The sequence below is a fragment of the Dama dama genome, chromosome 14, assembly GCF_033118175.1.
Source record: "Dama dama isolate Ldn47 chromosome 14, ASM3311817v1, whole genome shotgun sequence".
Classification (NCBI taxonomy): Eukaryota; Metazoa; Chordata; class Mammalia; order Artiodactyla; family Cervidae; genus Dama; species Dama dama.
The window spans coordinates 60,383,525-60,410,913 of record NC_083694.1 but is presented as its reverse complement, the minus strand read 5'-3'; the positions used below and the strand labels follow the sequence as shown (position 1 = coordinate 60,410,913).

General features: G+C 37.0%; 1 protein-coding gene across 1 annotated transcript; it reads left to right on the top strand.

Moving 5' to 3' along the window:
- Nucleotides 1-1,480: 1,480 nt before the first annotated feature.
- On the top strand, nucleotides 1,481-27,389 carry SHCBP1L (SHC binding and spindle associated 1 like). The gene is made up of 10 exons (XM_061161268.1): nucleotides 1,481-1,876; nucleotides 5,437-5,586; nucleotides 7,361-7,575; nucleotides 8,539-8,625; nucleotides 8,697-8,915; nucleotides 15,345-15,450; nucleotides 23,934-24,087; nucleotides 25,471-25,721; nucleotides 26,353-26,475; nucleotides 27,138-27,389. Exons 1-10 carry the CDS (start codon nucleotides 1,481-1,483, stop codon nucleotides 27,387-27,389), a joined length of 1,953 nt encoding a protein of 650 aa, XP_061017251.1.

Below are 27,389 nucleotides of genomic sequence, written 5' to 3'. Positions count from 1 at the left end.
AAGACAAGTGGTCTCTGTTACTCTGAACCTAGAGTAAAAAGCCCAAATTTCATTAAAAGCAAACTTTTTCAAGAAATGCTAATGTAATTTATTTTTCTTTTTGATGAGTAAAATCTATAGTTAGGGATAACTTTTTAAAAAATCCAGGACTTCTGACAAAAGGAAAAAACTTAAGAGTCAAATATGATGAATGTTGTAATTATTCCCTGAACTATAGTTACATGGTATTAATACTAATATTTTCCTCAAAATAAACTGCAAATTTAACACAGTGTCCTTCCAGATGAGCAGGAAGGCAGGCAGGTGTTTTCCCAATGCTGTTCCTCTCCGTGGGAGCTGTCAGCCCCAGCGCAGTATTTCACAGCTAGACTGTAAACAAAAGTTATTCCAATTGGCTCAACACTACTTTCAATAGCAAAAATACCAGAAACGAACGGTCTCTGTTCTCCAAAACTATTATCTTGAGCAGACTTTTATTGTGAAAGCGTTCCTCATTTGCACACATTACTCCCAGCTGGAAATTTGTGCCCAGTTGAACTGTTACAAAACATATTCTTTCACGTGAGAATTTTGAGCAGCACAAGAGGGACATGAAAACAGACCAAACCTATCCTTCTTGGCAGAAAGTGTCTTCTTTAAAATGTAAAGAAAATTTTATTTTGGGAAACTTGTGAAAAATTGGGGGGAAACCTAGGTCGTTGGATTTGTCACTAGATTTTCCTCTAGTAATAACCAGAAAGGTCCAGCTACCATTGCCACTCGGTATAAAAATAAACTTTCTTTCAGGCTGTATTTGTGCAGACACGTGTGCATGGAAGGTTAGCTACCACCTACATATATTAGGTTCTGAGGACCTGGAGGGTGTCTCACAATCATTCTGAAAACGTATGAGGATCCTACAAAAATCTTCCTTTGGGAGAGAATTCCGTCTCTAAAGAGACGGTTCTAAAGAGGGCAAGGTGAGATTAGACCCAGCGTTTGATATCTCAGTTGGTAAGGACTCTGTCTGCAATGCAAGAGACCCAGGTTCGATCCCTGGGTGGGGAAGATCCCCAGGCGAAGGAAATGGCGCCTCACTCCAGTAGTCTTGCCTAGAAAATCTCATAGACAGAGGAGGCTGGTGGGCTACAGTCTATGGGGTCCCAAAGAATCGGGCAAAACGGAATGACTAAACCACCACCACCACCACCACCAGACCCAGCGGGCGCGCCGAGCGGGCGTCATCTTGTGGTGCTCCTCCCCCGCCCGCCAACAGCTCGCCCAGAACCTTCCATCCATCCCGCCCCGCCCCCGTCGCGCCCCACAGCATCCCTACCCGCCCCCAACCCCCAGATTCGGACCCGCGGCCAACACCTCATGCCCCTATCCCACTCCGGGCGGCATCCCCTCGAGCCGCCAGGTACGGCTCGCCCATTGACCCGCGCGGCCCCCGCCGGAAAAGTGACTAACGGCTGCCGCTGGCCCGCAGGGTGCTGAGGGGATGGCGTCAGGGTCCCGGGTGCCTGAGGACGCGGTCCGGGGCGGCCCCGGCCGGCGAGGCGAGAAGATTGTCTCGGCGCTCACCGGGGACTCGGTGATGGCGGCAGCCCTGAAGAGCGCCGCGTCCCCGGTGCGGTCGGTGGTGGCCTCCCCTCGCCCCCTGAAGGGGAAAGCGGGCCGGGAGGCGGCCCGGCGGCGGCTCCAGCTCCTGCCGGGCTCTCAGACCGAGGGCCGGGGCCAGGGGCCAGAAGAGGAGGAGGAGGAGGCCCTGCTCTCAGTGCCCGAGGAAGACGAGGAGGCGCAGCCGCTGCCGCCGGTGTGCGTGTTTCCCATGCGGGGCATGTGGCGGGAGGAGAAGGTGGCGCTGTACTGCGACGAAGTGCTGCAGGGCTGCAAGGTGAGGACAAGGAGACAGCGGACCCCGAGGGACGGGGCCACCTTCCGTGCGGATGCGGGCACAGAGAGCTCAAAGAACCTGCATGTCACAACTGTAAATTTACTCCACGCTCACAGGACTTCACCTTGGTAGAGGTTCCCAGGCCCTGTTAAAGGAATTCCAATTCGGTTTTTTCTTCAAACAGATCACGTAGCGTTTTCCAGTTTTTTTGAGAGCTGAAGGAAGATAGGCCTTATCAGTGCCCTGGTCATAACTTTTCTTTCAAGGATTAAGCATCTTTTAATGTCATGGCTGCAGTCACCATCTGCAGTGATTTTGGAGCCCCCCACCCCGCCCCAAATAAAGTCTGCCACTGTTTCTACTGTTTCCCCATCTATTTGCCATGAAGTGATGGGACCAGATGCCATGATCTTAGTTTTCCGAACATTGAGTTTTAAGCCAACTTTTTCACTCTCCTCTTTCACTTTCATCAAGAAGCTCTTTAGTTCTTCGCTTTCTGCCATAAGGGTGATATCATCTGCATATCTGAGGTTATTGATATTTCTCCTGGCAATCTTGATTCCAGCTTGTGCTTCATCCAGCCCAGCATTTCTCATGATGTACTCTGCATATAAGTTAAATAAACAGGGTGACAATATACTGCCTTGACGTACTCCTTTTCCTGTTTTACTGTGTCATTAATCAGTCAGGGTTTAATGTCTGAGTTTCATAATAGTTTAGATTATCATCCTGAGGTAGTTGAATTGAAATGCAGAAAACCAAATGAGCAAAATATTGATTAAATTTTTAGTGTACTCATTTGTTTTATAGAATGGATTTTTATTTTAAAATTTTATGTGCTGAGTAAATTATAAATAGGTCATTAAATCTTTAAAGTTCAGAAAAAATTCATGACTAGGTTTTTAAACATGATAATAACCATGTTTTTCTATGTATAATTACAGTAGAGCTACTTGGAGTAGCAGGCAAGTTTGGCCTTGGAGTACAAAATGAAGCAGGGCAAAGGCTATCAGAGTTTTGCCAAGAGAACGCACTGGTCATAGCAAACACCCTCTTCCAACAACACAAGAGACAACTCTACACATGGACATCACCGGGTGGTCAACACCAAAATCAGATTGATTATATTCTTTGCAGCCAAAGATGGAAAAGCTCTATATAGTCAGCAAAAACAAGACCAGGAGCTGACTGTGGCTCAGATTATGAACCCCTTATTGCAAAATTCAGACTTAAATTCAAGAAAGTAGGAACCACTCAGGTATGACCTAAGTCAAATCCTTTATGATTATACAGTGGAAGTGAAAAATAGATTCAAAGGATTAGATCTGATAGAGTGCCTGAAGAACTATGGATGGATATTCGTGACCTTGTACAGGAGGCGGTGACTGAGACCATCCCCAATAAAAAGAAATGCAAAAAGGCAAAATAGTTGTCTGAGAAGGCCTTACAAATAGCTAAGAAAAAAAGAGAAGTGAAAGGCAAAGGAGAAAAGGGAAGATATACCCATTTGAATGCGGAGTTCCAAAGAATAGCAAAGAGAGGTAAGAAAGCCTTCCTATGTGATCAAAGAAATAGAGGAAAACAATAGAAGGGGAAAGACTAGAGATCTCTTCAAGAAAATTAGAGATACTAAGGGAACATTTCCTGCAAAGATGGGCACAATGAAAGACAGAAATGGTATGGACCTAACAGAAGCAGAAAATATTAAGAAGAGGTGGCAAGAATACACAGAAGAACTATATTAAAAAAGATCTTAATGACCCAGATAACCTCACCTAGAGCCAGACATCTTACAATATGAGGTCAAGTGGGCCTTAAGCATTACCACAAACAAAGCTAGTGGAGGTGATGGAATCCCAGTTGTTATTTCAAATCCTAAAAGATGATCCTGTTAAAGTGCTGCACTCAATATGCCAGCAAAGTTGGAAAACTCAGCAGTGGCCACAGGACTGGAAAAGGTCAGTTTTCATTCCAATCTCAAAGAAAGGCAATACCAAAGAATGTTCAAAATTGCCGTCATTCTCACACACTAGCAAAGTAATGCTCAAAATTCTCCAAGCGAGGCTTCAGTGGTATGTGAACCAAGAACTTCCAGATGTTCAAGCTGGATTTAGAAAAGTCAGAGGAACCAGAGATCAAATTGCCAACATCTGTTGGATCATAGAAGAAGCAAAAGAGTTTCAGAAAAATATCTACTTCTGCGTTATTGACTATGCCAAAGCCTTTGACTGTGTGGCTCACAACAAACTTTGGAAAATTCTTAGAGATGTGAATGCCAGACCACCTGACCTGCCTCCTGCGAAATCTGTATACAGGTCAAGAAGCAGCAGTCAGAACTGGACATGGAACCACAGACTGGTTCCAAATCAGGAAAGGAGTACATCAAGGCTGTATATTGTCACCCTGGTTATGTACTTATATGCAGAGTTCATCATGCGAGATGCTGGGCTGGATGAAGCACAAGTTGGAATCAGGGTTGCTGGGAGAAATACCAATAACTCAGGTATGCAGATGACACCACCCTCATGGCAGAAAGCGAAGAGGAACTAAGGAGCCTCTTGATAAAGGTGAAAGAGGGGAGTGAAAAAGCTGACTTAAAACTCAGCGTTCAAAAAACTAAGATCTTGGCATCCAGTCCCATCACTTCATGGCAAATCGATGAGGAAGCAATGCAAACTGTGACAAACTTTGTTTTCTTGGGCTCCAAAATCACTGCAAATGGTGACTACATCCACAAAATTAAAAGACACTTGCTCCTTGAAAGAAAAACTGTGACCAATCTAGACAGCATATTAAAAAGCAGAGACATTATTTTACCGACAAAGGTCTGTCTAGTCAAAGCTATGGTTTTTCCAGTAGTCATGTATGGATGTGAGAGTTGGACCATAAAGAAAACTGAGCGCTGAAGAATTGATGCTTTTGAACTGTGGTGTTGGAGAAGACTCTTGAGAGTCCCTTGGACTTCAAGGAGATCAAACCAGTCAGTCGTATAGGAAATCAACCCTGAATATTCATTGGAAGGACTAATGCTGAAGCTGAAACTACAATCCTTTGACCACCTGATGCAAAGAACTGACTCATTTGAAAAGACCCTGATGCTGGGAAAGATTGAACGTTGGAGGAGAAGGGGATGACAGAGGATGAGATGTTTGGATGACATCACTGACTCAATGGACATGAGTTTGAGCAAGCTCCAGGAGTTGGTGATAGATAGGGAGGCCTAGTGTGCTGCAGTCCATGGGGTTGCAAAGAGTCAGACACAACTGAGTGGCTGAACTGAAATTGCTCAGTAGATCAATAAAACAAATTACTTAAAAAATAAATAAGTAGATGTCTCATTTCTGAATTACTCTATTGAGTGAATAGATATCTTTTAAATGTATTCTAATTTATTAATGTTTCTATTTTTCATTAAATATAGATTCAGTTAAAATTATTGTTTCTGAGTTTTTTCATTATTTTAAGGGCATATGGGCTGCATACTTAAATAGAAATCAGTAAAAATACTTACATATAAATCTATAATTTCATATATTTATATGTGTACATTGTTTTGCTAGGCAGAAGATGCTGATGATGCTATGAGTAAATATCTATCAGAAAAATTAAAGTTGAAAGACAAATGGCTTGGAGTCTGGAAAGCTAATCCTGAGTTATTCTTTGTGAAATATGAAGAATCTTCTATCCCTTTTGTTGGTATATTGGTTGAGGTAAATAATTTTCACCTGATCCTTTTTCTTTGTGTGAAATTATCAGTTCTTTTTAAGACCAAAATGTAACTTTATAAATTTGAGGCTTGGATACTTAAACAAAGGTTGGCAAAAGTTTACATCTATTTAAGTTTCTTAACAAGTTAACAGTGTAAAAAGAGGGTAAGGAGGGATATTTGCACACATTTTCCTGTAAACAGTTATCATTAAATCAAATCTCATAGTATTAGATAATATTTATTAGCCTACTTTCAATTGCTCAAATAATGTAAAAATAACAAAAGTGCACTTCTTAAAAATTAGTAAATTATGCTTTAATTAATTTGGGTCTTTTTTCCCCATTTATCTTTAATCTTCATTTATCTTAATTATGTGGTTTAATTATATTATGAGAGAATAAACTAGATCAGAAAATTATTGGTAAAATATGAAATTTTTTCATATGAAAAGTGCCTTTTTAGTATAATACATCTACTTCCAAGCTTTTATCTAAGATTTTGCTTTTATAGGTCTATAGGTTAAATATTGTAGCATATTTGACATCATAAATCTGATTGCCTTAAAGGTCAAGTATCCTGTGTAGAAATTAATATTTGCAATCACAAATGGTCCTCCTACTTCAGATAGATGTTTCGAATCTGTGGTTTTGGTGACAAGAAAAAAATTGTGTTTGAAACTCATTACATTACACAGTATCTGAAAATAATTCAAATCTGTGTTATATAGAAAATAAGTATGAGTTTGAGCAAACTCTGGGAGATGGTGAAGGACAGAGAGGCCTGGCTTTTTGCAGTCCATGGGGTCACAAAGAGTTGAACATGAGTTGGTGACTGAATAACAAATTATCAACTGTAGTCACTATGTTATATATTAGATCCTTAAACCTTTTTCATCTTACAGCTGAAAATTTTTACCAACTTCTGTAATTCTATATTTTGTGCTAATACTTAGTGTAATTTATTAATTTTTAAAGCTACTGTGCATTGGTTAAGATTTCCCCTTTCAATGCAGGGTGTGCTGGTTTGATCCCTGGTCAGACAGCTAAGACCCCATGACTCCCCACCAAAAACCAAAACAAAACAGAAACAGTATTGTAACAATGGCAATAAAGACTTTAAAAGAAATAAAGCTTCTGTCAACTCAGTGATTTCGTGCACTTAGAGGTTATCACTCTATTGTGATGAAATAAGACAAGCAAACACAAGTATGTTGTTTATGAAGCTAAATTTATTCAACCTAAGGACTTTTTTACCTTTTACTTTTCTTTTTAGGACTTAACTTTTTTATTATGACCATTCTACTTTTTTGGTATTTTATAATCCTTTCTTTTACTAATACTGTAATACAGATAATCAGTTCAGCTGCTCAGTAGTGTTGGACTCTTTGTGGCCAGTGGACTGCAGCAGGCCAGGCTTTCGTGTCCAATATAGACAATAGGATTTTTTAAGACATACCTTCATGGCAAAATTAGTCCAATTTTTTTTTTAAATACTACTGTTTTATTAAATCCAAAAGTCTGGCAACTCAAACTTAGAAATTATGTAGGAGACAGACAGTTACTCTCATGAACCTTAAAAACTAATAATTGTTTAAGAAGTAGTTTGAAAATTTGTGTTGATATTTTATTCTGTATCGATCTGTTGTTATTATGTACATTGATTGTTAGAGAAGTCATGAAAATTTAAAAGAAGAAATTTTGTAAGTAGCTCATATTTAAGGAAGAATCTTTATGATTTACTTTCATTCACAATTACAAACTTTATATTTATCTTAGGTAACTTGTAAACCACGCCAAAGCTCATCATCTCGTTTCAAGGTTACTGTTTCTGTTGCTGAGCCCTTTTCTTCTAACATTGCAAATATTCCAAGAGATTTGGTTGATGAGATTATGGAAGAACTAGAGCATAGCGTGTCTCTCTTGGAAGTGTACCCTGTTGAAGGGCAAGATTCTGATTTACATGATATTGCTTTGGCCTTGGAAGTTGTAAGGTATTAGAGTTTTTTACTTCTGAAAGTTCTCATATTAAAAAAGTTGATTTAATATGTAAGTCTTGTTCATATAGGTACTTTATTTAACTTTTACTCACTGCTGAATTCAATTTTTCTGCTTTTAATATACATATTCGTGCCTAAAATATTCTCTCTTGTGAGGTATTTTATGTGGGCAATAAGTTTGCTGGTGTTTAATCTTGCATTTTACAAAAATTGAATTTTAAAAACTTCTAGAGATAAGTCACACTAAATTCTGGGGTATTCCTTGGCTTTCAGTGATGGGACCCAGGTTCAATTCCTGGTCAGGAAACTAAAATCTGGAAGGCTGCATGGGGTGGCAAAAAAATAACCCAAAAAACAAAACCACTATATTCTGCTCATATTTAAGCATCTTAAATATATTAGATTTCATTTTTCACATTTAAAAGCATTACAAGTACCAGATGTCATCATCCCCATTATGAATGCTTCTTACACATTGATACAATTTGAGAGAAGCTATATGTAAGCATAATACAGAATATCGGGGGGCATGTCTTTGTTTTCCTAATACTCCCCCAATATAAAATATGATTCTATGTCAGATATTATTTCTTTGGTAAACAATACCAGCCACAGTCTATGAAATGTAGAACATGAATTTTACAATCCCACTTCAAGAAACATTATCTGTAGTAACTTGAAATATAATGCAGATCATCTAATGTTTGAAGTTTTGCTTTTAATATTAGTTCACTGAAAGTTTATTTTGAAATGTTGGTGATGGACAGGGAAGCCTGGTGTGCTGCAGTCCATGGGGTCGCAAAGAGTCAGACACGACTGAGTGACTGAACTGAACTGACTGATTTTTTTAAACAATTAAGATTCATATAAAGATTTCTGATATCAGGATATGTTTTTAATTATAAACATGGTACTGGCTAATTTTGATCACTGTCATCTCAATTTGATTTGTCATAGGTTTTTTTATGACTTTCTTTGGAGAGACTGGGATGATGAAGAAAGTTGTGAGAATTATACTGCTTTGATTGAAGAAAGAATTAATTTGTAAGTATAGTTAAAAACTTACTCATCACATTATATAAGATAAACATTGTCACTGTACTGATACTTTTCAGGTGGTGTGATATACAAGATGGAACTATACCTGGTCCTATTGCACAACGTTTCAAAAAAACTTTGGAGAAGTATAAAAACAAGCGAGTTGAACTCTTTGAGTATCAGAGCAATATTAAAGAAGATCCATCTGAGGCAGAAGCTGTAGAATGCTGGAAAAAGTACTATGAGATAGTAATGCTCTGTGGATTACTGAAAATGTGGGAAGATTTACGCCTCCGGTAATAATTCGCTCTATTTTTTTTATAAGATTTATTTATTTGTTTATCTATTCATTTTTTTTGGTTGTCTTAGGTGTGGGTCCTCATCGCTGTGCGCTGGCCATTTCCAGATGCAGCGAGCGGACGCCACTCTTTGATGCGGTGCGAGGGCTTCCCACCATGGTGGTCTCTCTGTTACAGAGTTCAGGCTCTGGGAACACGGGCTCAGCAGTTGTGGCGCACAGGCCCAGCCACTTCAGAGCATGTGGGATCCTCCCAGACCAGGGATCAAACCAACGTCCCCTGTGTTGCAAGGCAAATTCTTAACCACTGGGCTACAAAGGAAGCCCTGCTCTACTTTAAATGGAAACAAAAAGATTGTATGGTCATTCTTTTTTATTATTATTATTAATTTATTTATTTTAATTGGAAGCTAATTACTTTACAATATTGTAGTGGTTTTTGCCATACATTGACATGAATCAGCCATGGGTGTACATGTGTCCCCCATCTGCATCCTGACTCAATGGAAAAGACCCTGATGCTGGGAAAGATTAAAGGCAGGAGGAGAAGAGGACGACAGAGGATGAGATGGTTGGATGGCATCACTGACTCAATGGATATGAGTTTGAACAAGGTCTGGGAGTTGGTGATGGACAGGGAAGCCTGGTGTGCTGCAGTCCATGGGGTCACAAAGAGTCAGACACGACAGAGCGACTGAACTGAACTGAACTGAATTTATGAGATAAGCACAGGCACAACTACCAGTATATTAACTGAATTCACTGAAATCAATGTTTTGGTTTCTTTACCTTTCTACTTTATCTTCTTAATTTTGGCCAAAGCATAAGAAAAGAGTAGGGAGACATTGTCCACATATAAAATGCAAAGTAGAGAGTGAGAATTTGTGGCATTTTGGTTTGAGGGTCATCACCAGCTCTTATAGCTCAGGTAGCAAAAAAGTGCCATCTTACCGTTTCAAGGTGACACAAAGGACAGAGTTCAGGGCTGACAGAGTAGCTGGAAATTTAGTTGGGATATTCTGAAAGTGAGAGAGCTGCAAAAGGAGTGAGACCCAAAATTTGAGCAACAGAGAATCTTAACAGAAAAATGGAAACTATAGTAAAAAAGAACCAAGAATTTCTGGATTTAGCTCTGACATGGAAAGAGCCTGTGAGTTATCATTCCTATCCTTACAACAAGAAAAAAGCTGAACAAACTTGAAAATTACTTTCTTGGAACCATCAGAGAACTGAGATCACAGGACAACTGCCACCCTGAAATTTGGAGAAAGGTAAATTCAGAGAGTCACAGCTAAGATCTGCTTATCTTGAACAGAACCAGCTAGAGCCATAAATTATAAGAACATTTAAATGGTAATTTTGATAGATTGCTGGATGCTGAATGATAACTAGTATGAAAGAGACAGGGAGTTGCAGTTATTAGGGAGATCCCATACCTTTGTGGGATTTTACCTCTAGGAGTTTCACTAGGTTCTCAGTAAAGAGCCAAGAAATATTCTATTATCACTCTGGCAGGGTGAAGGGAAAAGTACCCATTATGAAATATACCCAGAGCATTCTCCATAATAAAGATTTGCTATTCTCCAGGAGAAAAGTCTTTACCAGAGCTTTTTGCCACCTAGAGGAAAGGCATTTCTCTGACTCTAGTGCCTTCTAGCCTTCCTGTCTGGGGAAAGAAAGGATTAAGAAACACTTGTGAAGGTCGCAGTCCAGGGACATAGACTCAGTAAAAGACTGATAAGTAATCACAAGAGAATACACTTTCTCTCTGCTAAATCTTAAAACCATACCAACAAGATTCCAGTATAATAACTGGATTATAGTTAAAAGAGTTGTAAGACACAGACTCTTCTAAAGAGTAGTTTGGGTCTTCTAAAGGAAGCCTGAAGATATATGGAGGAGACCGAAAATTGGAAATTACAGGAATTTGAAGCCTCTGACGCATAAAACTACAGCAAATAAACACAGGCTACCTCCTGGTAGGATTAATAATTAATCTATCTCACTTTCCGTTAGCCATGTGTGGGTTTCAAAAAAAATTATGATATGCTACAAGGCAAGGAAATAAACCAAGTCTGAGGAGGGAAAGCAAGCATCAATAACAGACTCAAGTATGATTTTGGAATTTATCAGACAGGAAATTTAAAATAGCTATGATTGGGACTTCCCTGGCAGTTCGGTGGTTAGGACTCTGCACTTACACTGCAGGGGGCACAGGTTCGATCCCTGGTCAGGGAACTAAGATCCCGTACACCATGCAGTGCAACCAGGAAAAAAAAAAGTAGCTATGGTTAATATGTTAAGGACTTTAATGGAAAAAAGTATACAACATGCAAGAAAAAAATGGATAATGTTCAAGCAAAACATGGAAACTGTAAGAATTAATTAAAAGATCATTCTAAAAATCAAAGACACTGTAAATAGAAATGAAGACTACCTTTGAAGGGCTAACAAATAGATGGGACACAACTGTGGAAAGAATCAGAAAGCTTGAAGATATGTCAATCAAATTGTCTCAAACTGAAATGCAAAGAGAAAAGGTAATGAAAAAAAAAACTAAGAACTGTGGAATAGTTTCAAAGAATGTAACATATATGCAATTGGAATACCAGAAGAGAAGAAAGCAAATGCAGCTGAAAAAAAAAATTCAAATTAGTAATGATGAAAATTTTCCAAAATTAAATGAAGACACCAAGCGACAGATCCAAGAAGCTTAGAGAACACCAAGTAGGACAAATACTCCCAAAATGTGCAGATAGGCATATTATGTTTAAACTGAAGAAAACCACAGATAGGAATAAAATCTTGAAAGAAGCCAAGAGGGTAAAGAAGCCCTACCTGTGTGTGTGTGTGTTTAGTTGTTCAATCATGTCTGACTCTGCAGTCCCAGGAACTGTAGCTTGCCATGCTGCTCTGTCCATTGGGTTTTCCCAGAAAGAATACTGGGGTGGGTTTGCATTTCCTACTCTAGGGAATCTTCCCAAACCAGGAACTGTAACTGTGTCTCTTGTGTCTCCTGTGTTGGCAGGTGGATTCTTTGCCACTGAGCCACCAGGGAAGCCAACACCTTTTTTTTTTTTGCAAAGTCTTCCAAAAAATAAAAAGAGAAGGAACTATTTCCTGAACTCATTCTATGAGGCCATTATCACCTTGATACCAAAACTATAGAAAGATACCACAAGAAAACCGCAGAAAATATCCTATATAAATATAGATGCAGGGACTTCCCTGGTGGTCCAGTGGTTAAGACTCTGAGCGTCCAATGCACAGGATGTGGGTTCAATCCCTGGTCAGGGAACTAAGGTCCCACATGCTGCAGGACACAGCCAAAAGACTTAAATAAAAAATAAATGAATAAAATAAATAAATATAGATGCAAAATCTTCAACAATACTTTAACAAACTGGGTCTAGCAACATATGAAAAAGATTAGACACTGTGACAAGTGGAATTTATCCCAGGAATACAAGGTTGGTTTAACATATGGAAATAAATCAATATAATACACAGTAAAGCCACATTATCATCTCAAAAGTTACAGAAAAATCATTTGATAAAATTCCTCTTTCATGATAAAAATTCTAAGAAAACTTAGAATAGAATGGATCTTCCTCAACCTGTTTTAAGGCCATCGGTGAAAATCCTATAACATCATATTTACCAATGAAAGAATGGATGTTTCCCTGCCTAAGATCAGGAACAAGACTTATATTCAGGTCCACTCTTATATTCAGTTGTGTTGGAGGTTTTAGCCAGAGCAATAGGAAAGAAAAGGAAATAAATTCATCCAGATCCAAAAAGGAAAATGAAAATTATCTCTACTTGCAGATGACATAATCTTGTATATAGAAAATCCTAATGAATTGATGCTTTTGAACTGTGGTGTTGGAGAAGACTCTTGAGAGTCCCTTGGACTGCAAGGAGATCCAACCAGTCCATCCTAAAGGAGATCAGTCCTGGGTGTTCATTAGAGAGACTGATGTTGAAGCTGAAACTCCAATACTTTGGCCACCTGATGTGGAGAGCTGACTCATTTGAAAAGACCCTGATGCTGGGAAAGATTGAGGGCAGGAGGAGAAGGGGATAACAGAGGATGAGAATGGTTGAATGGCATCACTGACACAATGGACATGGGTTTGGGTGAGCTCCAGGAGTTTGTGATGGACAGGGAGACCTGGCATGCTGTGATTCATGGGGTTGCAAAGAGTTGGACACAACTGAGCGACTGAACTGAACTGAATAATGAAATATTTTTCTGTGATGTAAAGAAATTGCTGATACACAAAATAACATGGTGGAGCTCAAAATAGTCTGACTGAAAAACTCCAGACACAAGAGAGTACATAGCATATTCTACTTTAAAATTCCATTTTAAAATTACAAAAAAGGTAATGGTACTGATGAACCTATTTGCAGGGCAAGAATAGAGATGCTGACATAGAGAACAGACTTGCGTACATAGCTGGGGAAAGCGAGGGAGGGACAAACTGAGAGAGCAGCACTGAAACATTACCATATATGAAATAGAGAGCTAATGGGAAGTTGCTGTGTAACACGGGGAGCTCAACCCAGTGCTCTGTGACAAGCTAGAGGAGCGGAATGGGGTGAGGGGTGGGAGGGAGGTTCAGTAGGGAGGGGACACATGTATACTTACGGCTGATTCACATGGCTATGTAGCAGAAACCAACACAACATTGTAAAGCAATTATCCTCCAATTTAAATTACAAGAAAGGAAAATCTATGACAAAGAGATCAGTGGGTTTCTGAAAGTCAATGTTGAGGACTGACTGCAAAGATGTATGAAGGAGCTTGTACGATGGGAATGTTCTATATCTTGAGTGTTATGATTGAGTTAAATGGGTGTATACATTTGTGAAATCTCATAGAGTGGTTCACTTAAAATGAGTGTTATGTAAATTATACCTTATTAAAAGTATAATTTTGAAAATCACTGACATACCTGATACTGAAAATACCTTTAATTTTAAAGCTAGGATTGTATGATAAACTATTTCCTGCATGTAAGATGCTTTACTCTTTGAACAACTAGTAATTAGATATATGGTGAAAAAAATGTTTGAATAGTTCTCTTTCTCAAATCAAAATTTGCTTAAATAGGTATAAAAGTGCTGAATGGGTTTGATGTTGAAATGTTAAATAAAAATTTTCCTTTGGAGGACATTGCTAATATCTTAGAGTTCAAAATTTAATCATTGGAATGATAAATACTTAGGAACAGTTCTCTGAAATTTTAAGCTTCACAAAAATATTGGTAACTGAGATGTTGCTTATGTGTGGAACCTAAAAAGAAGGGTGCAAATGAACCTACTTACAACACAGAAGTAGAGTCACAAATGTGAAAACAAACTCATGGTTACCAGGGTATAGAGGGGAGGGGAGAGAAATAAATTGGGATTGACATATACACACTACAAAGTGTATATAAAATAGATAACTAATAAGGACCTACTGTTATAACACAAGAAACTCTACTGTATACTCTGTAGTGACCTATATGGGAAAAGAATCTAAAAAAAGGGTGGATATATGTTTATGCATAACTGATTCCCTTTGCTATACACCTGAAACTAGCACAGCCTTATACATTAATTATATGCCAATTACATACCTGATACTGAAAATACCTTTAATTTTAAAGGTATTTTAATTTTAAATATTGATAATTGAAACATAAGCTGAAAAATACTGGTATTAAGGCTGCATCAAGCAATAATCAAAGTGCTGCAGAGAACCCAAAAGATTACATATAAGGTAAATATGGCTGACAGTAATGATAAAAGTTATACTTAATTTTTTTCCTTTCTTTTGATAACACTTAAATGATTAATAGGAAACAGGAACTGTAAAGGAAAGCAGAAAGAAGACAAAGAATGGAATTATCTAAAAGTGCTGAATAGCAATCAGTTAAAAACAATGAAGAAAGAAGCTAGAATTGTTTGATAAGCTAACTTATCCTGTTTCAAAGAATAAATTCTCCATAGATAACAAAAACAATATTAATTAAACATAGTCTCTCAAATTAGGCAGGTCCCCAAATATTCTTATACCTCAGTAGCACAGACATAACCTCTCTCTGCTTTGAGTGTCTATAATTCAATGTATTATGAAAGTATAATCAGGAAATTTTCTACTGTACTGAAAAGTTAAGGTGATTGAGGTATTGATTGTAGTGAGTTGCATGCAGATTTTCATTAAAATGAAAAGATTTCAGAGTTCAATGGTTTAAACACTCCGTTATCTAAAAGATCTCAATTACACCATCACTCTCAAGTTGCTCATTGCTCTCAAGAAGCTCAAAATGAATGGAACCTATTTCTCAAAGATGCTTAGTACCAAGTTTTAAGTAGGTGTACCTTGAGTATTTTTCATATTGATTTAATTAAAAATAAATGTTTTCAACTTCAGAGTTCATGGACCTTTCTTTCCAAGAATTCTGAGGCGTAGGAAAGGAAAAAGAAACTTTGGAAAGACTATAACACATGTCGTAGCAAAAGTGATGACTGCTGACATGGTAAGAAATACATTTTATTCTTATTTGTTAATTTAAGTTTTAGCTGCATATAATTAGAAAACAAGCTCTTTGAAGGTTGGATTCTTGTCTGACATTAATGTCTTATTTCCTCCATTACACCCAGCTCAGTGATTGGCATATAATAGGTACTAAATAAATAAATGTCCACAACTATGTACAGAGTACTAATCTTGTTGCCAGGTGCTATGCCAGCACCTATGGGAGAGAAATATGAGAAATACTGCATTTGAGGGAGATACACTTTTGAACCAGACCCACAGTCCTGCTTCTTCCATACATCTGACCAGTTTGAATGATGGTGGAGATGTTGTTTAGTGGAAGCTGAGTCATGTCCGACTCTTTTTGTGACTCTGTGCACTGTAGCCTGCCAGGCTTTTCTGTCCATGGGATTTCCCAGCAAGTATGCTGGAGTGGGTTGCCATTTCCTTCTTCAGGGGATCTTCCCATCCCAAGGATCAAACCCATGTCTCCTGCATTGGCAGACAGATTCTTTACCACTGAGCCACCTGGGAAGCCCTATGGTGGAGACACAGATAAGTAAATTGGCTATTGCAGTTGCAACACAGAATGATATAATAATAAATGCTATGATAGGAGTATATACAGGAGGCCCTTAGGAAGGGTACATAAGCAGAGTTAGGAATTCTGGCAATGCTGGCTGAAAAAAACAACTCAGATGAAACCTAAAGGATGAGTGTATATTTAACTAGCCCACGCGGGGAAATGTTCTAAGTCCTCTCACTTGACCTCTCAGTAGTATTTCACAGCTCTCTCCTTGAATAGTTTTTCTTTGTCTTCTGTTACAATACTTTGCTGGTTCAATCTCTCTAGTTGTTGTTTTGTTTTGTTTTTTTTCTCCTTCTGTCCTCTGAATGGTTGGAACCTATCTTTTTTCTGCACTATAATATGCCTAAGAGATTTATGTGATCTTTTCCCATGACTTCACTTATATACACTGGTAATCTAAAATGTGTATCCACGGCCCACATTTTTTGTTCTGAGCCCCAAACCTGTATGTCTCTACCTATTGCCCATCATCCCTTAATTATCTCCTGAGTACTTTAATTCATGATCTTATCCAGTAACTAGTTTATATTCTGGAGTTCTCTGTTTCAGTAAATGGCACCACCATCCACCCAGTTGTTAATTACAGCCTTCTGTGAGTTTATTATCCCCTCATCACCTTCACATACCCCTTCCTCCCTCACTAAACCACATCTTGGCGTACACCATGTTGTCTCAGAGAGCTACTGTATGTCCTTTAGGTCTCAGTTTAAATGTCGTTTCCACAGAAAAAAACTTGCTCAACCTTCCAGAATACGTAGACTACATACTCCTATGCACCCTGCTTGTTCCCTTACTGTCACTTTTCCTTATCATAACTGTGTTAAATATTTTCTGTGGCTACCTACTGAATGTCTGTCTCCTTTACTATTAATATACTAGCCCTTTAGAGCAAGGGGAGTATGTTTAGCATTCATCTAGTCACCTGGCATGATGATTGGCATAAGGTGTGTGCTGAGCATTTTTCATTAAATAGTAAATGAGTACATGTTTGACAGAGTATGGGGTATATATGAGGAACTAAAAGAAGTCCAGAAAGGATGGTATTTAATACCTAGTAGGAGAGTGAATAAAAATAAAGCCTGGCCTATTAGACTGGTCTTGTCTGTTATCCTACCAATTTTTATTAAGCAAAATTTAATTTTGCTTTGATTTGCTTATTGGATCAGATTTTCAATAACATTATTCCACCAACTACACTTGTAAACATATTTTGGAAACATCATTGTAAAGTAAGGTATAGATTTTGTCTCCACCCTTTTAAAATATTTTTATTTTTGCCTATCTTTTTGTTTGTTTTTAAATCTGTTTTTGGCTTCATTTTCCTATAGAACAGTAAAATATTTCTGTAATTTTTATTCAGTGCTTTGCAACCCTGTCTTCATTTGTGTAAGTAAATATCCACAAACTTCAGACAACAGGACAATGAGAGGAAGACTACTCTCGTAAGGCAGCATCATCAATTTCTACTTTGCTCAGATCTTTGATTTTAGATTTACCTTTGAGGTGGACAAAATATTTTAATTTGGTGTACCTAGTCACAGCTGTGTATATAAGCCTTTAACAGTTTTCTCAACTTTGAAGATTCTTTAGTCTTTTACCTGCTCTATACTCTCTCTTTCAGAGAAGGTAATGGCATCCCACTCCAATACTCTTGCCTGGAAAATCCCATGGATGGAGGAGCCTGGTAGGCTGCAGTCCACGGGGTCGTGGAGAGTCAGACATGACTGAGTGACTTCACTTTCACTTTTCACTTTCATGCATTGAAGAAGGAAATGATAACCCACTCCAGTGTTCTTGCCTGGAGAATCCCAGGGATGGGGGAGCCTGGTGGGCTGCCATCTATGGGGTCGCAGAGTTGGACACGACTGAAGCGACTTAGCAGCATACTCTCTACTTAAACAGTTTTATCTATGCCCATTATCATTATGCTGGTGATCTTTACAAGTCGCGTAATGAAAAGGCATGGACTTTGTAGTCAGGTAGCCCAGTGTTTAAATAGCCTGTTTTGGGCAAGCTGCCTAAATCTGAACCCCAATTTCTTTATTTTCAGAGTGCTTTAAAAAGAGAGAAAAACTGTGCTGATTAAGAGGATGATCTCTGGAGCCAAACTGCCTGGATGCAGAGTTTGGTTTTGGCACTTATTAGTTATGTGATTTTCAACAAGCTGTTTTCCCATTTGTGCTTTAGTTCCTTGTCTGTAAAATAGGGATAATGCTGTGTTCTTTTTTTTTTAATACTGTGTCCTTTATTTATAGAGACTATATGAATTCATATTTGTGATGTGCTTAGAATAATGGCCAGCACATAATAAGTACTTGATAAATGTTTCCTACTAGTATGACGGCTACCACCACTACCACCACCATCACAACTATCACCACCATTACCACCACTAAACTTTATTTTTTTGTTTTTTTGAGGATGAAATTAAATCCTATATATAAAATACCTAGCAGTGCCTGGCATGCAGTGATTTTTCAGTAAATTTATCCCCTCTTGCATTTTTGCTGATCAACATCACTACAAGTTCTACTCAGCATCTTTACCTTATGTCTCACTAACAGACAACAACCCTAAATTTGAACTTACTGTTCTTTTGTACACAGCCTGTCCTTAGTCCTCCTGTATTCTCTATTGAATTAATGTCCTAAATATCCTTCCAGTCAGTTGAACTAAATATGTCTTTACTTCTCTAACTCTCTCAAATTGTGATGATTGTCTTTAGGTTTAGACTCAGTCTGACTTCTGAATCATTCCTGACAGAGATAAGCAGTATTTGTTTCAGTGCTTAAACTAAGGTTCAGCATTAGTTATTCTATATTTAGGACAAATATCAATGTCCCCATTGTTCATCATAGAACCCTATCCTGCTCCTTCTTTGTCTAGAAGGCAGGATAGTGTGGTGGTAAAGAATATAAACTTTAAAATAATAGAAATCTAGTTTGATTCATAGTTTTTCTTCATAATAATTGGGTTGGATTTAAAAACTTACATAGTTTCTCTTATTTCCTTATCTATAAAAAGGAGTAATGAAGTCTATCCTATAGAGTCATTAGGCTTAAGTAAAATAATTTATGTAAATCTTCTAGCAAAGTGCCTACCACAAAAATGTAAACTACTAATATTATCACTATTTTGCCATTCAGATCTCAGTCATGTATCTATCATTGTTTCCCTGTAATGCTTCAGAAAGTGTGGTAATGTGTGTGGTAAAGTGTGTCTGAAAATATACCAGGTGCAAAGAAGAATAATCAGTTCCCTTCCATCTGCACTACTGAGTCTGCTATTACCTGACTCCTCAGAGAGACTGTGCTTTTGGTTATTCTTTCTCTTTCTTGTATATTTTTTCCCTTTTTTTGAAATTGAGATGAAGTTCACGTTAAAAAATGAGCTATTTTAAAGTGAACAGTTCACTGACATTTAGTAATATTATTTCACTATCTTGTGCAACTGTCATCTCTATCTAGTCCCAAAACATTTTCATCACCCCCAAATATAACCCTATATCCATCCAACTGTTGACCTCATTCTTCCCAGGCTCTGACAACTACCAATCTCTTGTCTCTGTAGATTTACCTATTCTTCATATTTCATATAGATAGAATTATACTATATATGACCTTTTGTGTCTGACTTCTTTCACTTAGCATAATGTTTTTGAGGTTCATCCACACTGGAACATGTATCAGTATGCCATTTTTTCATGGCTGAATAGTATTCCATTGCATGTATGTACCACGATTTGCTTATCCATTCATCAGCCCATAGACATTTGAGTTGTTTCGACCTATTGTGAATGGTAACATATACAAATATTAGTCTGACTACCTGTTTTCAATTCTTTTGAGTATGGTAATTCTATGTTTAACCTTTTAAAGAGCCTTTTAAAGAGCCACTAAAATGTTTTCCACAGAGGCTGAGCTATTTCATATTCCCCCCAGCAATGTATGAGGGTTCTGATTTCTCCACATTCTTATCAGCACTTATCTGTCTCTTTCATTATAGTCATCCTAACAGATATGAAGTGGTATCTCATTGTGGTTTTTATTTTCATTTCATCTTTTCATGTGCTTGTTGACCGTTTGTATGTCTTATTTGGAGAGAGATATACTCAAGTCCTTTGCCTATTTTTAGTTGGGTTGTTTGTCTTTTTGTTATCAATTATGAATTCTTTATATAGATACTATATTCATTTTAGATATATGTGTGCATATATTTTCTCTCATTCTGTAGTTGTCCTTTGACTTTCTTAATAATGTTCAATGATTCACAGAAGTGTTAAAGTTTGTTCAAGGTTTCAACTGCTATTTTGTCAAATATTCTTTCCAAAGAAAAGGTCCAGATACTTTTCTGTGTTTCCTCAGGTGGTTTCTGTGAATTTTTTTTTCTTTTTAGTTTTCCTCATGAATGGACCATAGTTTCCTGTTTCTTTGTTTGTCTTAAAATTTTTGTTGAAAACTGGGTATTTTTAATATTATAATATGGTAACTCTGGGACTTGGATTCTATCCTATCCCCAGGGTTTGCTGTATTGATTGTTGAGGACTGCAGTTGTCAATATGTTTAGTGAATTTTTCAAGCTATTTTTGCAAAGGCTCTATTTTGTGTATGGCTGCTAAAGTCCATATTATGTCACTAACTAAAATACAGTTAGTGACCTGACAGAAATTTCCCTAAAAACTTGCAGTTAAAAATAAAAAATCTTGTTTTTGCAGAATAGGTACTCTTCAAAGCTATGTCAGGCTGCCAATTGCTTTCATGTTCTGCTTGCACAGGGCCGTTATCAGCCAGAAGCACAAGCTTAAGGTCTTTTTTTTTTTTTTTTTTAAATTTTTTTATTAGTTGGAGGCTAATTACTTCACAACATTTCAGTGGGTTTTGTCATACATTGATATGAATCAGCCATGGATTTACACGTCTTCCCCATCCCAATCCCCGCTCCCACCTCCCTCTCCACCCGATTCCTCTCGAAACATCCCACCCTCGCCTTCTCCCACAGAGTTCAAAAGTCTGTTCTGTATTTCTGTGTCTCTTTTTCTGTTTTGCATATAGGGTTATCGTTACCATCTTTCTAAATTCCATATATATGTGTTAGTATGCTGTAATGTTCTTTGTCTTTCTGGCTTACATCACTCTGTATAAGGGGCTCCAGCTTCATCCATCTCATTAGGACTGGTTCAAATGAATTCTTTTTAATGGCTGAGTAATATTCCATGGTGTATATGTAAACACAGCTTCCTTATCCATTCATCTGCTGATGGGCATCTAGGTTGCTTAAGCTTAAGGTCTTTACGGATCTTTTCTGAGAATGCATCCATCCCTGAGATTGTGTATTTCATTGTAAGTTCTCAGGATATGAGGTAGCTCTTATTACCCCAAGAATTACCCCAGGAATCTTCCTCTTCAACTTCCTCATTTGTAGGATTTTTCTTGTCCCTTCCTTCATCCTTTGTCCCAGGTAGCTTTGGGTATAGTATGTCTTTAAATGCTTTTTATCAGCCTCTACTTGCAAAGCTCCTCCATCCTCAGTTCATTTCAGTTCAGTCGCTCAGTCGCTTTGCGACCCCATGAACCACAGCACACCAGGCCTCCCTGACCATCATCAACTCCTGGAGTCTATCCAAACCCATGTCCATTGAGTTGGTGATGCCATCCAACCATCTCATCCTCTGTCATCCCCTTCTCCCCCTGCCTTCAATCTTTCCCAGCATCAGGGTCTTTTCAAATGAGTCAGCTCTTCACATCAGGTGGCCAAAGTATTGGAGTTTCAGCTTCAACATCAGTCCTTCCAATGAACACCCAGGACTGATCTCCTTTAGGATGGACTGGTTGGATCGCCTTGCAGTCCAAGGGACTCTCAAGAGTCTTCTCCAACACCACAGTTCGAAAGCATCAATTCTTCAGCGCTCAGCTTTCTTCACAGTCCAACTCTCACATCCATACATGACTAATGGAAAAACCACGGTCTTGAATAGATGGACCTTTGTTGGCAAAGTAATGTCTCTGCTTTTTAATATGCTGTCTAGGTTGGTCATAACTTTCCTTTCAAGGAGTAAGCGTCTTTTAAATTTCATGGCTGCAGTCACCATCCGCAATGATTTTGGAGCCCCCCAAAATAAAGTCAGTCACTGTTTCCACTGTTTCCCCATCTATTTGCCATGAAGTGAGGGAGGTAAAACAAAGGTCAGTTTCCTTACCAGTCCCTCTTCTGAGATAAGGGGGAATAAGAAAAATATAAATGATGGGAATTCCCTGGTGGTCCAGTGGTTAGGACTCCAAGCTTCCCAGTGCAGAGGACATGGGTTTGATCCCTCATCAAGAAACAAAGATCTTGCAAGCCGCAAGCATGGCACAGCAAAACAAAACAAAAAACAAAACCCAGACAAACAAAAAACTTAGGGGAAAAAAATGAGATGGATTCTAGAGTTTTTCCAAAGTATCTATTTACAGAGATAATCCTTGTACTGTTTGCCACAGGTGTATGAGTACATAAGATGTAATACAAACACAAATGACTATCTTGGTTTGCTGACTTAGGATTATTATAAGAGTTTCATATATATATTTCTAGAAAAATGTTCACTCCTGCTTATCAAGGAAAATTAAAATTAGGCAGCGAAAATTGTTAAAATGGCAAATATTTTTATACATTTAAAAGATACCCCATTCTGATGAGCTTGCAGAAAAGTGAGTTCCCAGATCAAGTTTCAATTGGTTAAACTTTTCTGGAGGGCAGTTTAGCAATATGTATACAAGAGGCTTAAAATGTTTTATACCTTTTGACAGTAATTCTCAATCTAGCAATTTACCCTAAAAAAATAACCAGAGATGTGCATAGTTTATTTGTGGTAGTATTTTCATGATATTGAAAAATTATAAGCCATCTAAATAAGGATAGAAAATCATAACATAAATTATGACACATTGGGATTTCCCTGATGGCCCAATGGCTAAGTGTCTGCACTTCCAATACAGGGGGCCCAGGTTCAACCCCTAATCAGGGAACTAGATCCCACATGCTGTATCTAAGACTCAGGCAGTCAAATAAATAAGTATATACACATCTATGTGATGTATTATTACATAACTTTGATACATCAGTATTATGCATGTAAGTATATGCATAGGAAAAAGACAAGAAGGGAAATAGCTTCATAAATATATTCTATTTAGGTAAAAATTTGTTAAAATTTCCATTTTTGTTATGCTTTGTTTCAATTTTCTGTTTTTTATAATAAGAAAAAAGATACATGAATGATAATGCCATTTCTATTGTGATAAAAAAATAGACATTTTTTCATGGTATATATTTAGTTTTCAGATTTTATTTTTAAAATTTCTCATTCTTACTGGTTCTAATAATGAAGTTCTTTCACCTTTTCTACTCCCAGTGCAAATTCCTGATACTTTTTCATTTTAGTTTTAGAATCTGTAATAAATTTTTGATGGTTTACCAAAATTTTAGGGTCAGTTTGAGTTAAAGAAAATAAAGTAGTAGTTTCCAATAGGAAAGAAATCTGGGGTCATCAAAACCTAGACCTAAAGTTTAGCTTTACCACTCACTCTCTCTGTGTCCATAGGCAAATCATTTACTCTGAGTTTCAATTTTTTAACATTACAAGGGTATAATAATATTTTACCTCAAAGAACTGTTGGGAGGCTTAGGAGGTAAAGGTCACAATAACTTCTGGCTGTATTTAGTAGCTGTAAAAATTGTTAGGGATTGTAAGGAAAATCTCCTTTCATTGTTCTTTGGGCATTTAATGAACATAAATATACACAATATTTAAACAGTGCATTACCTGTAAGATAATGTGAAAAAGCACATTACCAAGGAATTAACTGATTTAAATGACCTATGTCAGTTGGATCTACTGTTCTATTTCTTCTTTTCAGGTAAAGGACTTATCTCCAGACACACTTCTCCAACAGCATGATGATTTGGATTTGGCTTTGGATAGCTGTTACAGTGGAGATACAGTCGTTATTTTTCCAGGAGAATATCAAGCTGTAAATCTTGCTTTATTGACTGATGACATTGTTATAAAGGGTTAGCAAGGCATCCTTTTTAATCTTTTACTAGCAATGTATTCTGGACAAACTGTATTTTATAAACATGGTTAATCAGATTACTAGAAATTAGAACAGAGTTTTGCGTTTCACAAAAATTATGTGTCTTTTCCAGTTAATATTTTCTCACCTGTCCAGTGTGGGCTTCTAGGTGGCTTGGTGGTAAAAAATTCAGCTGCCAATGCAAAAGATGCAGGAGATGAGGGTTCAGTCCCTGGGTTGGGGAGATCCCCTGGAGGAGGAAAGAAAACTGCCTACTCCAGTATTCTTGCCTGGATAATGCCATGGACAGAGGACCCTGGTGGGCTACAGTCCATGGGGTCACAAAGAGTCAGACACGATTGAGCAACTGAGCATGCATGCGCATATGCACCTGTCCAGTAGTATATTATCTGTGCAGATTACCTCATTTGGACATACTGTACCAGAGCAGATCAATGAGACTGCTTCCCCGTGATAAACAATCAAAGTCAGAATAAAACAAACGAAAAAAACCTGCTCACAATATCTTCTATCAGCTCTATTTTTTATCTAAACTACTTTTTTCTCTTCTGTTGCCACATTTCATAGTACTTTAGTAGAAAACCCAAATGTAAGGTTATATTAAAATATACTCAGTATTTTCTCTAAAAGCTTAATTCTATGGAAACTTACTAAACCAGAAGTGAAAAAGCAGAGTTTACTAAATTTCTTTTAGATTCTGAACATATTTAGTGACTTTAATTCTGTCCTTTTATATTAAGGTTATTCCCATTGTCTGGCCAAAAGACAAGACAGATGACTTAAACTTTGCTATTATTTCAAAAATTGAGCATAATTTCCACTAGATTTTGATGACTGTAATGTTCACTTTGCTGAACTATATGGGTAATAAGGATATTTGTTAATTTTAAAATTGTTGTCTTCAATATACAACCCCTCCTTTTTGGATAGATGTTAGGTGATTGCGAGGAACACTAGAGCAAAATTATAGATACGATTACAATAACCTTATAACCTAATTCAAGAGTCTCTGCCAGTCTTTTTTATTATGGTTTATTATGGTTTTGAAACCAGGTTATGGTAAGATACTTTTTGTATCTTACACATTTTGTAGATTACTGCTCACTATGTAATATAGGAAAATATGTAGTGGAATAAGTGTGTTAAGTACCATAGTTTTACATTTAGGTTGATTATAAACACAGATTCTTCCATCATGGCATCAAAATACAGAAACAAGACTACATTATAGTTAAGTGTCTAAATGGTTGACTGAATAATTACAAATGTTACTTGTAATAGCGAGTATTACTGAATGACTAACGGGCTTTAAGCTTTGGAAGTACTCATTTAATTATGTATTTTTGTCCCTATAAATCAGGATTTGGAAAGAGAGAGGAAATTATTATTACTTCTGAACCTTCTCATGACAGTTTTGTGGTGTCCAAAGCTGATAACGTGAAACTAATGCATCTATCTTTGATACAACAAGGGACAGTTGATGGTATTGTGGTGGTAGAGTCTGGTCACATGACTCTAGAAAACTGTGTATTAAAATGTGAAGGAACAGGAGTATGTGTTCTTACAGGGGCTGCCTTGACTATTACAGACAGTGAAATAACTGGTGCCCAGGTATTTTATTTATAAAATTTATGGCTTTATTTGGCTGTATATAACTTTGATTGATCTTAATATGTAAACAGAAGGTACCAATTGTTTTATCTTTGAATGGAATTATAATTAAGCTTGGAAACTGATAAAAGTAAATTAAACAAGAATAAGTACAAGCATGTCATTTTATACACTTAGTATACTTTGGAAAGTGAACTGCCAAAGTAAGAAATTAGTTTTGGTGATGTGTGCTTTTTTAAAAAATCTAAGAATCAGTGGTTATAAACAGATTATGAGTCAGGTTAACAGATTTTAGCAGCATTATGAAGGACTTTAAGTACATATACATTAATTTTTATAACTACTGAGAATAATTGTTGTAAGATCTTCCCTTCTAAGACGTGATTCGGGTGGGTAGAGAGCAATGTAATGGTCCATACAACTTCAGCCTTCCTATAGGTCTAATGATTCTTTGACACAGTTTGTTTTCAATGTTTTAAACATTATTTCCACAATAAATTGTACTATTGTATTTTCATGTAACTTAATATGTTTAGACTGCTAATTTTAGAACTACAATTTTCAAATCTAAAGAAAAATTTGGAGGTGTACATGTGTTTTGTAGATTGTTTTATTTGCTTTTAATTTACAGGGTGCTGGTGTTGAACTGTATCCTGGGAGCGTAGCCATTCTGGAAAGAAATGAAATTCATCACTGTAATAACCTCAGAACCTGTGACAGTTCAAAAAGCACCTTAGGTGGAGTTAATATGAAGGTATTCTCATGTTTTTTAATGTAAGAATTATAAATATTAGAAAGATACCAAAATATTAGCTTCAGCCTTAAATTTTAGTCTGTTAAGTATGGTACAAACAATTAAAATACTGTTTAGAAGATAGTTGACAGGAAACAAATTTAGTCTTATAATTATTTCAACTTAAATTCTTAGTAAATAACTTTGAATATGAGAAAGGGGTAAGTTCTTTTTAGATTTTCATTGAGCCAGACTTGTAGTATTAATACATTTGGCTAAGTAAAGCAAATAAAGAGGATAAATATATTAAGAAATATTTAAGTCATTCAAAAGTTGTAAAATAATTTAAGCTAACCAATTAAAACATAAATAGCAATAATTTTTAAGTGAAATGCTTTCCCATTCTTTTCTATTTGTGTAAATTCTACCTTTCTAGGTCCCTCTCTCGACTTGTATAGTTAACAATAAACTTGAAAACTTCATATACTATTTCCTCAAACATTTTTGTAGTTAATATTACATTAATCCAGTGTGAGGAAAATAACACTTGTTCAAAACTGAGATTCAGTTTTTTAAGGAAATGTGTGAGCTCAAGAATTAACTTCTAGAGTTTATGAAATGTTCATCAGTTCATATTTTTATAGAAATTACTGAAAACCTAATTTCCTTGAATAATTTAACAGGTTCTTCCAGCACCCAAATTGAAGATGACTAATAATCATATTTACAACAACAATGGCTATGGAGTAAGCATTCTTCAACCAACTGAACAGTTTTTTATTGTAGCAGAAGAAGCCCTCAACAAAGGGGCTGCTTCAGGAGATAAAAGAGATGATAATATGCTCTCCAAAGTAATGCAAAATCTGAATTTGGAAATGAACAATAATAAAATAGAAGCAAACTTAAAGGGGGATATTAGAATAGTAACAAGTTGA

Coding starts and splice junctions, on each gene's coding strand:
- SHCBP1L (XM_061161268.1), top strand. CDS start 1,481: ATGGCGTCAGGGTCCCGGGTGCCTGAGGACGCGGTCCGGGGCGGCCCC. Junction 8,626..8,696: donor ATTGAAGAAAGAATTAATTT/GTAAGTATAGTT, acceptor GATACTTTTCAG/GTGGTGTGATATACAAGATG. Junction 15,451..23,933: donor AAGTGATGACTGCTGACATG/GTAAGAAATACA, acceptor TCTTCTTTTCAG/GTAAAGGACTTATCTCCAGA.